This window comes from Centruroides vittatus, unplaced genomic scaffold, assembly GCF_030686945.1.
Source record: "Centruroides vittatus isolate TY-2023 unplaced genomic scaffold, ASM3068694v2 contig_878, whole genome shotgun sequence".
Lineage (NCBI taxonomy): Eukaryota > Metazoa > Arthropoda > Arachnida > Scorpiones > Buthidae > Centruroides > Centruroides vittatus.
In genome coordinates, this window is record NW_027122570.1 from 709,500 (window position 1) to 724,316 (window position 14,817).

The 14,817-nt window shown below is 25.4% G+C and overlaps 1 protein-coding gene across 9 annotated transcripts in view; it reads right to left on the reverse strand.

The window, feature by feature from the left end:
* Positions 1–14,817, reverse strand: part of LOC136983191 (transcription factor Sox-13-like) — a 377,109-nt gene that overhangs the window by 28,745 nt on the left and 333,547 nt on the right. For all 9 annotated transcript variants that reach the window (XM_067279851.1, XM_067279854.1, XM_067279856.1 and 6 more), the window contains one exon: positions 11,186–11,378. In XM_067279851.1, the coding sequence (XP_067135952.1) occupies positions 11,186–11,378 (193 nt within the window). The remainder of the gene's footprint in view (positions 1–11,185; positions 11,379–14,817) is intronic.

Sequence of the window (14,817 nt, forward strand, 5' to 3'; positions counted from 1 at the left end):
ATAGAATTTCTCCTTTTGTTTTAGTAATTATTATTGAATATGTTTAATACTTTGGCGTTGACAATTCTATCGTTTATAAAATAAATTACAGTTATATTTTGCTTTAAAAACTGAATTCATAAAAATTAAAATGATTAAACGTACTCATAAATCGCAATCTTTCGGGAAGATATGCTTTATTAATGCGTATTCTTGAATTACTTTTAATTATTAAAATAAATATATTAATAAAACCTTTAATGGGATTTAAACTACAATATAACTACATTTTAGTCATGGGATATGGAAATCAGCCAATCCCGGCAATTTTTAAAATTTAACGGAAACCAAATATTTGAAAGTTGTCAGTCAAGCATCTATTATTCCTGTTTTTTGTCACGTAACGGAAATATTTTAAGGAAGAATAAATATAAATTGTTTAAAATAAAATTATTTACTTAATATTTATATGTGTAATGAACGTTGCTTATCATTTAGAGTAGTTTATAAGTGAGTGCGATAACTGTTTTGTTAGTAATAGAAAATTAATTCGATATTTTAAAAATACGTGATATATTGTATAATCTGTAGGAAGAAGTTATTAGAATAAATTTAAAAGAAATGCTTTAGCTATAAAGTTGCATTATAATTTAATATGTATGTAGACCTTTTCTGTAATGCAAAATAATGTATGTCTTATATACTCTCTTTTCTGAAATGAGTGAGATAATTGCAGTGATTACTTTTAAAAAAGGATTTCAATAATAACGAAATTATAGTGAGAAGTCTGTTGTATTTATTTATTATATTCTTAATAAGCTATAAAGAATAGGAATTAAGCTATAAGGAAATGTAAAGGAAGGAAGTGATAAAATCTAGCTAATTATGGTCCTAAATCTATTTGCGATAAGCTTGCATTTTGTTTACAAAATTTTCCATAAAGTTCTAAACTGAATTTCTGTATAAACTTTTTCTGCGGCTTATTTCGAAATTTATTATATATTTGTAATTTATAATTATCGTATATTTATGAGGCTCGAACAATCACGCAACAATTACTATTTCTTTACAGATAAGCATTTTTATAGCAATCAAAATATTAAAAAATAATAACTCAAAAACAATGAAATATACTTAAAACAATTTGATAGAAATCACAGTTGATAACAACGTACGGTATACAGTATAAGATCCAAACACAATATGAAGAATCAATATTGCCGTAAGGTTGCTAAAATCTTTATCGAATAAAGTTCGCAAATTATAAATGTAGATAAATACTGTGTATATCTTCATTTGCAAGTAATTATCAGTTTACTATAATCAAAGAGTTAAAAATATATTAATAGGAAAAACTAAATCCACCGACTGTAAATCAATCCGAATAAAGAAAAATTTCAGAACTTGTCTGCGTGTATACATTTCAGCAAAAATAAAAAACAAAAAAACGCTAGGGCACCTGGACATTAATTAATATTAAAATCAGAAAATTTTTATTAGTACTTTGAAAAAGATTAAACATATAAAACAAATAAAAGATAAGTAAATTAAGTAAGCCTTGAAGCGACAATGCGTGTCTCTCTCATGAAGATAGCATTACCGTCGACTACAAAACGATACAAATAGAGAATAAAACTCACGAAAAACAGATGCCGACATATCAGATATCAGGCAACCCCCATTTGACCACCCTGTCGATTCTCGGAAAATAATAGCATCCGACAATACGCTTAATGTGAGAGTCGAGATTAGATTTCTGTGTAAGTAAGCTCGGCAAAACAAATAATTATGTCTGTATGTTGAAGCTTATAAATAAATTATTTGAGAAATGTTACAAAGATCTTTGTGTAAAACCAATAATTTAATTGACAAATTTATGTTTTCTAGAGTTCATAAGTCAAACTAAGAACTAGTCGAGAAATATATGATATTTATAGTTAACGTAGGACCTAATGGTTACTTTCGGTAGGGAACTTTGGAATAACTCTGTTTTTCTACTGTAATCTATCGTACTACAGCCGTAACCTGCAGAGAAACTGATTTTTCCTTATTCCTCATTGCTAAAAGACAGAATAGTTTTATATTAAATTTATCTATTAATACGCATTTAAAAATAATATAAATGTCACATTACATATTTACTAACAAAACCATAAAAAAAAAGTTATATTATTTTATATTAAGCCACAAGCTAGAAGTTATTTACTAATTTGAGGACTTAATTAAATATAAAAATATAAATTTAATATCTTTTAAAAGCATAAAAACAAAAGCATTGTCTAAAGGAAGAGAATATCTCTGTAATCATCAGTTTTTCTGCCAATATTTATTTATTCTGCCATAATAATGGATAGCTATTAATAGACTACAAGCTCTTACAACGAAAGAAACAAAAACGTTCAATCTATTATCTTTGATTTTAGACTAATGTATACAACTTTTATATATTTGTGATGAACTAAAAATAATAATGTCTCATATTATTATTTGTGATTTTGATAATATGGTCGTCTAATTAAATCTGATTTGATTTTCGCAATTCATATCTCCCTTTGAATTTTACTTAATATGTTTAATAGTGTATCGTTAATGGAACGCATATTTTATTCAAATTTTTAATCTTTTAATAAAGTATTAAACTGTGAATCGAAATTCGAGTAGAAAATTTTAAAAATCTGATCTTAATTAACATACTTAATGAAATTATATATGCACAAATTACCAATAATAATTAGTGATATTTAATCATAATTAATAATTATTGCATTACTATATATTTATAATTTTTATTTATATTTCTCTTTGTTATAAAATATGCATAGATTTACCTAATTACAGCGAGATTCAATACACAAAAAATTTTAATATATTTGTAAAATTATTTAAACAGGTTCAAAAAGCTGTTAATATGCTGGAAATTGTCATTCCTTTTAATAAAAGTTAATGAAATATAATTTGGATCATTGTACTACTGAAATATAATTTTAACAATTTCTTTTAGAATTTCAGATTTTACAAAGAATTGAAATTTAATTTCGATCAATACAGTATAATAAATGCTTTTTATGAATTTGCAAACTTTTTTAATGCTAAAGAATGAATATGAGACTCGAGGAAAATCGATTTCGACTCCGACACTTGAAACACTTCAACAGTTTTTTTGGGGTAGCCAAATAGTATATTTTATACGGCAACTTACTTGTCAATGTTAAACAGTGATATTTTGTTTTATGTAGAGAAAATAAATATATAATTTATCACATAATAATTTTAGCTGTTTTTGCTTTTAACTGTAGGCTGTAGGCCTAAATAAAAATGTTTTCATGCAGATGGTTAATTAATTAATACGAGAAAGAAAATTTTAACAGCTGGCATAAATTATTTATGCAACTATTAAAATTTCTATTATTCTATATTAAAATCTTAAATTTCATTATCCATTTAGAAATACAATTTCATAAAACTAATACAATGTAGTTAAACAAAGCTTTTCAAATTAAAATGTATTAAAATTGTTGCTTAGAGTGACCTACGAGGTCAAAAAAGTGACTTTAATCACAGCATCCGAGTAAATGAACTTAGATTTATTGTAAACAACTTGTACCGACGTGAAAATAACATTGCAAAGACAACACTTGATTTATGCGTCGTCGGTAAAGATGTTCGAGGTCTATGCCTAGACCTTCTGTATATGGTTACAAATCTCTTTGTTTTCCCAATGCTTGTTCCCTCTTCAATGTGTGCTAGAGAGCGGGACATTACCGAATGTGACTTACCCTAACACTATTTCCGCTTTCCATCACTCAGTAATATGAACCCCTCTGTAAGAAGGAAACAACCGTCTTGTCAAACGGAAAAACCTCTGTCTCTAACTCTTAACAGAGGAGATTTAGAACGGTGCAACCCTCATTATCGCTTTTGGTTGTAGGCAGACAGAAACCAGACTGTTGACAGAAAAAACTTCTTCGGTACCATTGTCTCTTCTCTTTTGATTTTTTAAAGAATGATAACACAGTCTATGAAAAATAATTAAATTAAATGCTTAGGATTTTGAAAAGTACTTAAGAACAAAGCATTTTCATTTATCTAAAATAAAACTTATTCGTATCGGATATATATTTAAGTCTCCATGTTTTATTTTAATTAAAAATATCCATTTTGCATTGGATGTTTCATTGGAATTTTGCATCTATTTTTGTAAATTTACACTTAGACTACAAAATTGCAAAATTGATAATTTCAGAAAGTAAAAAGAATGTCGAGTTTGGACTAAATTCTAAGTATAAAATTTTTAAAAATTCTTTAAAATTGCACCTCCGTATGAAAACATTCCACTGGATTTTTATTAATTCCATGGTTATTAATGGCGAGGAAAACTTTTCTATTTAGTTATAACTTAAGAAAATAAATGATGAAAACAATATGATTTATATTTATGCAGCAAATTTTGATATGACATAACTTATGTGAGAAAGATCTAATAATCATAAATTCATACATGATTTGAAAAAATCAAAAACTAATTCTGAACGGTTATAAAATTTAAAAATTACTCTTAAAGATAATCTCCTGAAAATGAACGAGGGTAGTTTGAAAGTACTACGCTCGTCTATTCGAAAATAAGATTCAGACTGTTGAGATTGTGGACTATTCGGACTCCAAAGAAAATGTGATTTGTGAAAAAACTGCTAAATATGGAGTATCAGAAAGTAAAAAAGAAACAGAAATATTGGTTTTTCCAAAAAATGAAAATAACTTACATGTAGAATCTCCTAAATCTACACTTTACTGTCCGGATGATAATCAATTTCAATAATTCGTTAAAAACAGTATAAAAATGATTTCATATTTAAATTTTAATTGATTTTATAGTGTATTTCACTAAATACACTATAAAAAAATTTTATTTTATCTTTCACTAAAGATAAACTAAAAATTTTAAGATACGTAAACTTTCTGAAAATTTAGTTAAAATGTCTTATTGTTTTAATTTACCCGACGATAAATTATATAGGATTAAATCCACCGTTTTATGTACTGTAATTTTGAATAAAATACGCTTTATTTCCAATAGGCTAACTGGACATTAAAGAATAAATGCGAGAAATTTTAAAGATATTTAAGTGATAAAATTGTCTAATTACGTATCCAAAAATAATTCAGTGCGAATGTATTTAATAAACGGTTAGTATCTATTGCTACTCTATTTTTCTTTCAAAAGTATTTATAATTTTTATAGAAATATAAATTTCGTAAAATTCGATCCTTTTAGTTTCATTACCGTTGTTTTTACAGTTAAAACAACAGAAAGTTTTATTATGAACAGGAGGATAATTTTTACCTTCTTTCCACTAACTTTACCCCCCCTTTTACAAACAAATCCCCTGAGATTGGTTTTGATTGATTATTTTGTCGATTAGTCGAAACATCGGTCTGTAAACCATTCCTCTGTCTCGGGGAAATTCTCTCACTCCTCCTCTCGCTTAAAATTTACACCGAAGGAATTCGAAGAAAAAGAGAAAGTTGCATGTGGGGGGTGAAGCTTGTTAACAACCGATAACTTATACTTCAGTTTTTCTGCTCCATACAAAATATTCTCAGATTTTTTCTACTGAAGAAATTTTTGCAAAAATTTTAGAGCCTTTTCTTCGTGTTTAATACACCAATCACGTAGTCTTTTACTCGTAAAGTATGAAAATATACGCTAAATTTTAATTTTGACAATTTCGAATATTGTAGAACTGTTCTGTCTCAAATTGTTTTCATAAAAGCTAATAATTAAATTGTTTAGTCTGAAAAACAAAATTACGTTTTATCACTTACGTGATAAAAGATGAAAAAATTGATAGCTTTAATCTATTTAATGCTTCTATTTAATCTTTTTAACGAAAAAAAATTCATAAATTTCGGCTATCATTAATTTTTTATACGTTTTTGTTAACTAAAATGTTATATTATGTATTATTTTAAATACGAATCTAATCGTTTTATTACAATTATCATAGGGTGGTTTTAATGTAATTTATTATTTTATGTTTATATAAAATGGTTATTGAATATAGCCTGAATATTCGCTGATAATTTGTTACTATAGTTTAGCATTTAGCAATTATTTTCAGTATCGTAATTATAACTCTTACTTTTTATTTTACTTTTTTCACAAAATTGAAAACGAAATTTTGCGTTTTTAAATAAAGAAATTAATAAAATTTGAAATTTTAGCTCTAGTAATTTTTGTTATAATAACTTTTTGAGCTTTAATATTTTGAATGCACAGCATATGTTTATCGATCGTTTATAAATCAATTCAAAACTTTAATGTTTTCAATTTAGGAAAATGAATTGCAGAAATTAAAGTGGCATCAATATATATTCGAACGTCAAAAGTAACCTTTCATTATTTTTGAATTTATGTACATCAATTTTTCAACAGGTCTGATAAATGTGCAAATGATAAATGTTAAGTAAACTCTATTTTTAGAAATACTATTTATCATGTAGTTTGGCAGTTTTAATTGAAGGAAAAATGCTAAGATATATATTAAAGCGAGATTTGCTTTAATAATTTATACAGTTTTACATAATATTTTCTCAATTTTTCTAGAAATTATTTGTAGAAAACTTTTATAATTGATAAATATATATTTAAGACACTAAAACTGAAAATAATTAGGTGTACAATTAAAGACGTTGCGGATAGTTAATGCGAGCTTAGGAATAATGTAAGTGTATTAAGAAATATTTTCAGTTAATCTGAAACTGTTATGCGTGAACTAGCAACTATTTTATAATAATTCCTTGATTTAAAGGATTGTAAATAATAAAACGATTTATTTGAATTATGTTAAACTAATATACAAATTAATATAAAATAATGATACATGATAGAATTCATTTTTCGTTTTTGAATTTCTAAACTTTTATAGACTATTTCAGCAATTATTAGCTGATTATACTCTTATTTTGGATTATTCGTAATTCATTTCTTACATTTTTAATTACTATAAGAGGTAAACAGAAAATGATTATATATTATTTGTATATAAATGAATACACTATACAATTATAACTATACGCATTATAGATAAAATTATTCCTTTTTAATTTCAGAGAATTTGATCATTACATTTTGCATTGATTCCATATCTTGACTTTATCATTATGTGAATGAAACTTGATAAGTGAAATTTGTTGGGCTAAGGAAACCAATTGTAAAATATTCACGAAGAAAATGTTGGAATGTAATAGGCAGTGTTACATTTTTTTTTAATTCTATTGGAATGTAGTTATTGTGAACATTTTCCAAGCTTAAAACTACTTAATTATTTAACTGTATTGAAGTTCAAATTAATAGCTAATATAGATCCTAAATAGTGAAATAATTTTGTAAGTATTTTAGCATGATACATCTTATTTAATGGAAATTATATCAAAAGGTTGTTTTTCGTAATTATATACTTTTTTTTAAGTTTTTAAAATTCCTGGTATAAAACTTGCACGTAAATAGACCTCTCTAAAATGCTATTATTTTAATAATTATTACTTTATTTATTTCATCTCCTAAACATTTAAAAACTAAGATAATTAATTTAATAAAACTTTTTATGTAGTAAAAATTTCACTGTAAATAACATATTCTTCTATATTATATTATAAATAGAATAATATAGACGAATACAAAATATTCTTATTGCCATCCGAAAGAAAAGTAACTCAAATTAAGAAAAGACCTAGGCCTATACCAGCTTTGAATAAAAATTTACCATTGAGTTGTTATCGCTATTTTCTATATTGTTAAAATCATTTCATTTGTATAAGTTTAGGAGACTTGAACAAACGAAACGGAAGAACAATTACCGAAAATAGAGGCAGTTAAAGTTGTGCGAGTGTAGTAAGCGAGCGCTCATTATCGCGCCGAGCTATTGTCATATACAACGGAGAGTCGACAGAAGCGAACTACAAACCTATCCATCAACGCCATATCTTTCGACACTGTCCCCGAGATACCGTCGGGTCTCGAAACGGCGCCTCGCTGTCCCTTCTAGACACCAGATGTCGCGTGTCGCATTACACTCTCCCTCATCCCTTTCCGGCGTACCTCTAGTTTTTCCAGCGTGAGAAATTTATCTGTTAACTCCGACTCACGTCTACTCTACCGGACTAACAATAAGTTTAAAGAATGCAAATCTTTCGATTTGTCACACTTTTTGACTTTCCATTTACTCCTAATGGAAAATTTCTGAACGTAATTGGATATTGCCGTAATTATAAGCGATGGAATCGTTGATTAAACTCAAAATTCAGTCATCGCTTGCATGACGATAAAAATCTGTTGTCGCAAATTTTGTGTTTTCTGCGATTCTTTATCTTCAATTAAATCGAAGTTAATTAAAAATATCTCGTTTGTCTTAGTTATTTCGATACTCTGGAAACAAATTTTTTTGATATAATTGATTAAATTGTTACAAAATAGCCTATTATTTTAGAGAGTTCATAAGCAAAAATTTTTTATATTATATATAAAAAATTTTATAGCTTAAACGGAAATTTTTTAAACGGCCGATTATTCTTTTGAGTTATAAATTAATTTTAAAAAATTATTTTTAGTGTTGTGACGTCGTTATTAATTTTATTTCATTTTATTCAATTGCGAAAAAAATTATCTTATTTTTCGGTATTCTTTTCAAATTTGAAACCTTTGTCCTGTTTCTCAGCTTAAAAGATCTGCTTCATATTACAGATGACCGGTTTATTTATGAAGAATATTAGAAGTATATATAGTTTTATGCATATAAAAAGATATAATCTTGCTTGCCCTATGCTTAGCATTTAAATATTATAACTTAGGAAAATTACTTATAATATATCATAAATACAATAAATATGACTGTAGAGTTTATAAACGGTTCAAAATAAATTGTGAAATATTCAATGTTACGCTTAATTCAATGAAGGCAGTAAATTGCACGAAGGCCACAAGTAAATAAACTAGGTAATCCTGCTCCAAATATTTTCATTTACACTACGAATGCAGTTAAAGTGATAAACTTATTAAACAGCATAAAATATTATTAACTTAATTCAAAATTATTATTATTAAAGTTTTAATTTAACAACAAAAAAAAGTTAGAATCAGTTATTAAAATCATTCGTTTTAATATTTTCAGTAATATTTTCAGTAATTAAAATTTAAAAGTTTTGTTATAAAATTATTTAATAGCATTTTATTACAATAATATAATTATAAATACACTTATCTTAAGAAATTAAAAACTATTATATTAGTAATTTATATTTAAAAATTTTATATAGGCTATATACCGAATATGACTGCTGTAAAAACTTAATTCGATAAGTGGGTTACGTTTAACATTTTGGAGTAAAAACAATATAGAAAAGGGGAGCTAGAAAAAAATAATAATAGTAAGTTTTTAACAAGTCTACAAGTTTAACAGGTTTGTAGATCTATTAATGAAGTAAATGAAAAAGTAGAGTACATAAAACAATATAGGATTAATCGCACTTGTCAAAAAATAAACTAGTGGCAGCTTCCCAACATGGCAACGCACTAGTGACAACTTCCCAACATAACAGAAATTCTATTTAGTGGCATTATTTTCAGATCACATTTAGCTTGACGCTTCCGTATCATTAATCCCATTATGCGTGACGGATGATATTTAATACTAAAAGATTAATTCGTAGATAGAGCATTCCATATTACATTTCACAATTAATCAATTCTCAAATAGATTTAACTGAAGAAACAGATCTTTAAACTAATTGTACCATAGATATAGATGACATTGTTAACTATAATGTATTAGTTTCGACAAATGGACTTAATTATTTTCGTCCGTTTAAATACGATTTTTCTCTAGTATAATCTTTTCTTATTCTAGAATTTATAAATAAACAAAAACTCTATTCAAATAAATGTTTCAATCGATAATGTGTTTTATGGAGTTTTAATATTGTTTTATGTAATAATTTTTATAATATTCATAGACATATTTGATTTCTATTATATTTTTTTAATTTGAATTTAAATTATTAGATCTTTATTTTAAATATATATATTGAGGAATAATTTCTTTGATGAAGTGTGTTAGAAAATTTAATCCGAAACAAATCATTTAAGTAGTGTTATGTTGTCTTGATCTGAAAATTATTAAAATGACTTTTTATCAATCAAATTTAATGGTCAATTGCTATTTGTTCTCTATTATTATTTATCCTTCATAAAAGTTTGAAGTGAATTTTCATAAAAAGTTTTAAATAAACCGCCAAAGATCATTAAACTTTTACAAGACCGTTGATTTGTGTCATGTTTACATGCAAGAACACTTGTTTTAGTAATTTTTGACACAAAACATCAATTTTACACGATCCTTATACCATTAAATTAATGTAATTTTCTTTCTAACTCATTTCCTTTATTATTAAACAATTTATAATATAAGCTTATACAGATATAGGCTAATGCAAGTGAACTAAATTTTGTTTTCTTTGTAGATTTACTTGAAAGTCATGCTATAGTTTATTAAAACGAATGTTTTGTTATTTTAATATTATAATGCGATTTTAAGTTACTTTAAAGCAAATTGCACATACACACTCTAAATACACAATAGTAGTTTTCCCAAGACACACTGTATAATAAAAGCTTGCTTCATTTTAATTTCTTCTTAAAATTGGATTGTTCAATTTAGAATACAAATTTGAGATCGTGTTACTAATTTTACGATAATAGATTTAATTATAACTTTTTGTAAAGCACTATTAAAAGGGACAAAATTAATTATAACTTGACTCGGTAAATTTTTCTTTTGCCTATGCTTGTTGAATTAATTAGTTATACATTGTTATATTAAAATGATATGCAACACTAAATTTATAAATGAAAATTTAATCTGAAATATTAAGGACTAATTTATAATTATTTTATACAGTTTTCTAATATTTTCAAAACTGGAAATTTAGTATCTTAAAAAATATATTAGAAATTTCATACTAGATCTATTGAAATCACATCGACAAACTGCAAGATTAATTATAATTGCTTTTTTTTCAATTTTTTTAATTCCATGATGTTTAGTTGTTTATTATATGTTATATTATGTACATAACGTGGACTTATTTACACAAACTTATTCTGTAGTACGTGCCACTTATTAATAAAGGTATCAATTTAAAAGTAACCTACTTGAACATGCTGTCTCTGTTGTACAATCAGTTGATCCCTGAGTTGTTGTAGTTGATTGATCATTTCTGTCAATTTTCTCTCTTTTTCACTTACACTATCTCCAGCAAGTGCTGCCCTTAATGCTTCACTCTCCACAACTACCATTGGCCTATCCTTATCCACATGTACTGTAATGGAGGGTATGGAATCCTCGCTATAATTGAAAAAGGGGAAACATTTTTTATCGTGAATTATGACTCTCTAAAAATAATTATTTTCACTGTAAAGTTACATCTTTATTTAACAAGAAATTTCATTGGTAATAAGTTTGACATCACTCTATAAATTTCATGTTGAAAAGATCTTATCACAAAGCAGAGAAATTTCAAATTTTCTCTAAAGTATAGTTTTTAATATAAAAATTATTTTATGTAATATGCACATATATAATATAAAATAACATTAATCATTATATGTATTTTGTATAGAATACAAATTCATGTGAAGTAAATATTTTCGATATTAAAATGAATACTTATATATATATAAGTCATTATAATAATTTTTTGTAAGTACTATCATTTATCTTATGTATTATGAAGTATAAAAATATGAAGTAATTCGTAATTGTTATATAATACCTTAGATTAGATTTGAAATGAATTTTACTCAGCATATACTCCAATAGAAATACAGAACAATCGCATTACAAATTTAAGACTTCTCTAAATGAATGTATTACATTAATTTTCTTCACTTTAAATCAGATTGAATTTACTTAATATGAAATTTTAGCGACAGATGGCATCATATGTTTTATATTCATTTCAATATCACAGACGCATTTAATTGCTAGTTATTATAATTAAACGTAAGTTTATATATTTATTTCGGCAATAGTTGCCTTATAATTTATATATATATATATATATATATATATATATATATAAACAATAATTAAAATACGGTTACATATCTTACAATCACTATTTTATCATTAAATTATTCTTAAAATTATAATATTTATCAGAATTTTCCCTTTTCAAATTCAAGCTGTGGATAATTATTATGTAAGATATTAATTGCATATTTATATTAAATGTTACAAATTTTTGAGATATTCTATGCATTAATGCTGATTACATACATACAGTATGTTCTTCTGTTCTTCCTTTTTTTTTACGGTTAAATACATATTAAAAGATTGAAGAAATATAAATAAAAAAACATTTAAATAATTTTGTTTAATATAACAAATAATATCATTTTGAAAGCTCATTTAAGTAGATGAATTCGAAAAATTTACTTAAAATTAAAACAGATTGCAAAATGAGTTTCGTCGATTAAAAAATGAACAGAAGTAAATATGGCAGATGTTTTGTTTACACTCTTAATTCGAATTCATTAAAATACAATAGCGAAATATTTTGGCCACACCTGTGTAAACATTATAAATACATTTTATCTGATTAGACTATTTCTGTTCATATTTGAAGTTTATCTGTTTCCTCACCTCGCACCCGTCGACCTAACAAGGACGTCACTTGTCTAGTGAGGAAGCCAAGGTCGAAAGCGAGGTCACTTCCTCTTCCGCGTGTTGTTCTAAAATTCTTTAAATGAACCTAACTGGTTTTATGACTTTTGTTTTCGGTATATCAACTTTTAGCATATGTTTACAATACACGTTTCGACAACTACTACATTTCGTATTTTTATTCATTTTTCTTCCTTTCTCTAATATATTAAATTTGCTATTAGGCTCGATATACTTAATAGTCTTTAAAATGTTCTAACTTAATTGTAATAAACCATTGATCAAAAAGAAATTTATTCAAAAATAGCTATTTAGAGTTTATAAGCGATTTCAGATCACGATTCAAACCCTCAAAGGCTCTAAAATTCTGTGGATTTTACATTGTAAGCCAACTCCAATCTTTATCTAAGTAGTGCGATAAAAAAAAAAAAAAAAAAGTTATTTAAATCTAGGACGCGTTTTCGTTAGAACTAATAACTCAATCAACACGTTGAACATTAGATCAGCATCCTTATAATAATACGTAGCACAAAGATGAGTAATTGTGCGATTAGATTGGCTACTAAACGTAAATTAATGAAATCTTAACGTATGATACCTGTACTTTAATGTCGTCAATCGTTGATAGAAAATATCAGTTTATTTATAAAGACTAAAATAGATCGAAAGCATTAATCAATCCTATTTGAAATAATTAACTTTAATTAATTTATTTTTTTTAAATTTGAATTAAAATTAATCGATTCGATAAAAACAAATCTCTCAGTAGATCTATCTTAAAAATATAGTAAAAAATGTCACAATGATCTAATTAAATTTTGCTTTTTGTCCCAATATTATATTGAACTTAAGTATTGCTTAGCAACTAATATTAGAGAGTTTTAATCTAGGTTTTAATTTTTATTTACGTTAACTAGTTAAAGGACTGGTTAAGTTTTTTCATTGCTGGGCAGCCTTAACCAATTTTACAGTTTTTATATCAATAATAAACAACAACACGAAAGAAAATTTAATGTAGCTGACAAATTTAATGATTTTTTTTTATTATTTAGCCTACATTTTAAAATCTTTACAATAATAAAAATAGGCTACATTAATAAAAGAAACTAAATAAATTAGAAATAAAAACTTCTCAAATATTGAAAATAAATTTTTCTTGTTAGATTTATAAGACAAAATCCGATAGAAATATTTTAAAATATTTAAGTCAAATATTTTTCTAACTCTATGAAAGTTTCTTTTTTAAAATTCGGCTTTTACACCTCATCAAACAATACTAGAATATATTTAAATAAATAAGTTTTATTGGTAAAATTCTGTAAGTTAAGAGAAAATTTTCGAACGAATATTTCACAAAAATAAGAATTAACATTTCATTTCTGTTACATTAATAAATTTTATTATCAATGCATAACAAGGCTTTCAATTTAATTAAAGTTAATAAATAAAATTCAAATCAAGTCAAATGAAATTATTTATCATCATTCTTAATTTGGCAAAGAATCTATTGTATGTGCAGTACTTGGTAGGAATAAGATGGAGTTCAGTACAAAAATTTCACAAAATGAAATGAAAAATATGAATACAAAATTTATATATAAATAAATCATTAACAAGATATTGTGCTATTAAAAGAAATTGAATTATCTTGAACGTAGGAAGAAGCATAGTGTAAATGAAATGCATTTAAATTATTGTATAATTCACTGATTCACCAAATCTACTTTTGGTAAAGCAATGGGGAGCTAACACATCGGGAAGTCCAAAACGCCAACTCTTGAATGTAGCATTAATTAATTAAACATTTATAAATAGTGTAGCCTAATATATGATTATTTCTATTTGAGGTCTCATACTCCATGCCCTAAGTAGGTGTTTAGTTCACTTACAGGCTAATTTATGTTCTCTAAAGGTGTTATACATTGTCGAATAATAAAACTTTTATTCATTTCAGTGATTGATAAAGATATTTTGAATTCTAGAAATATAATTTTAAATCATTAACATGCTAAATAATTAGCATACTTGTCAAATTGCGCAGATATAAAATTACAAAAAAGGTTAGAAAACTTTTTACTTATATACAAATACAAGTTAAAGATATATATTAATAATTAAT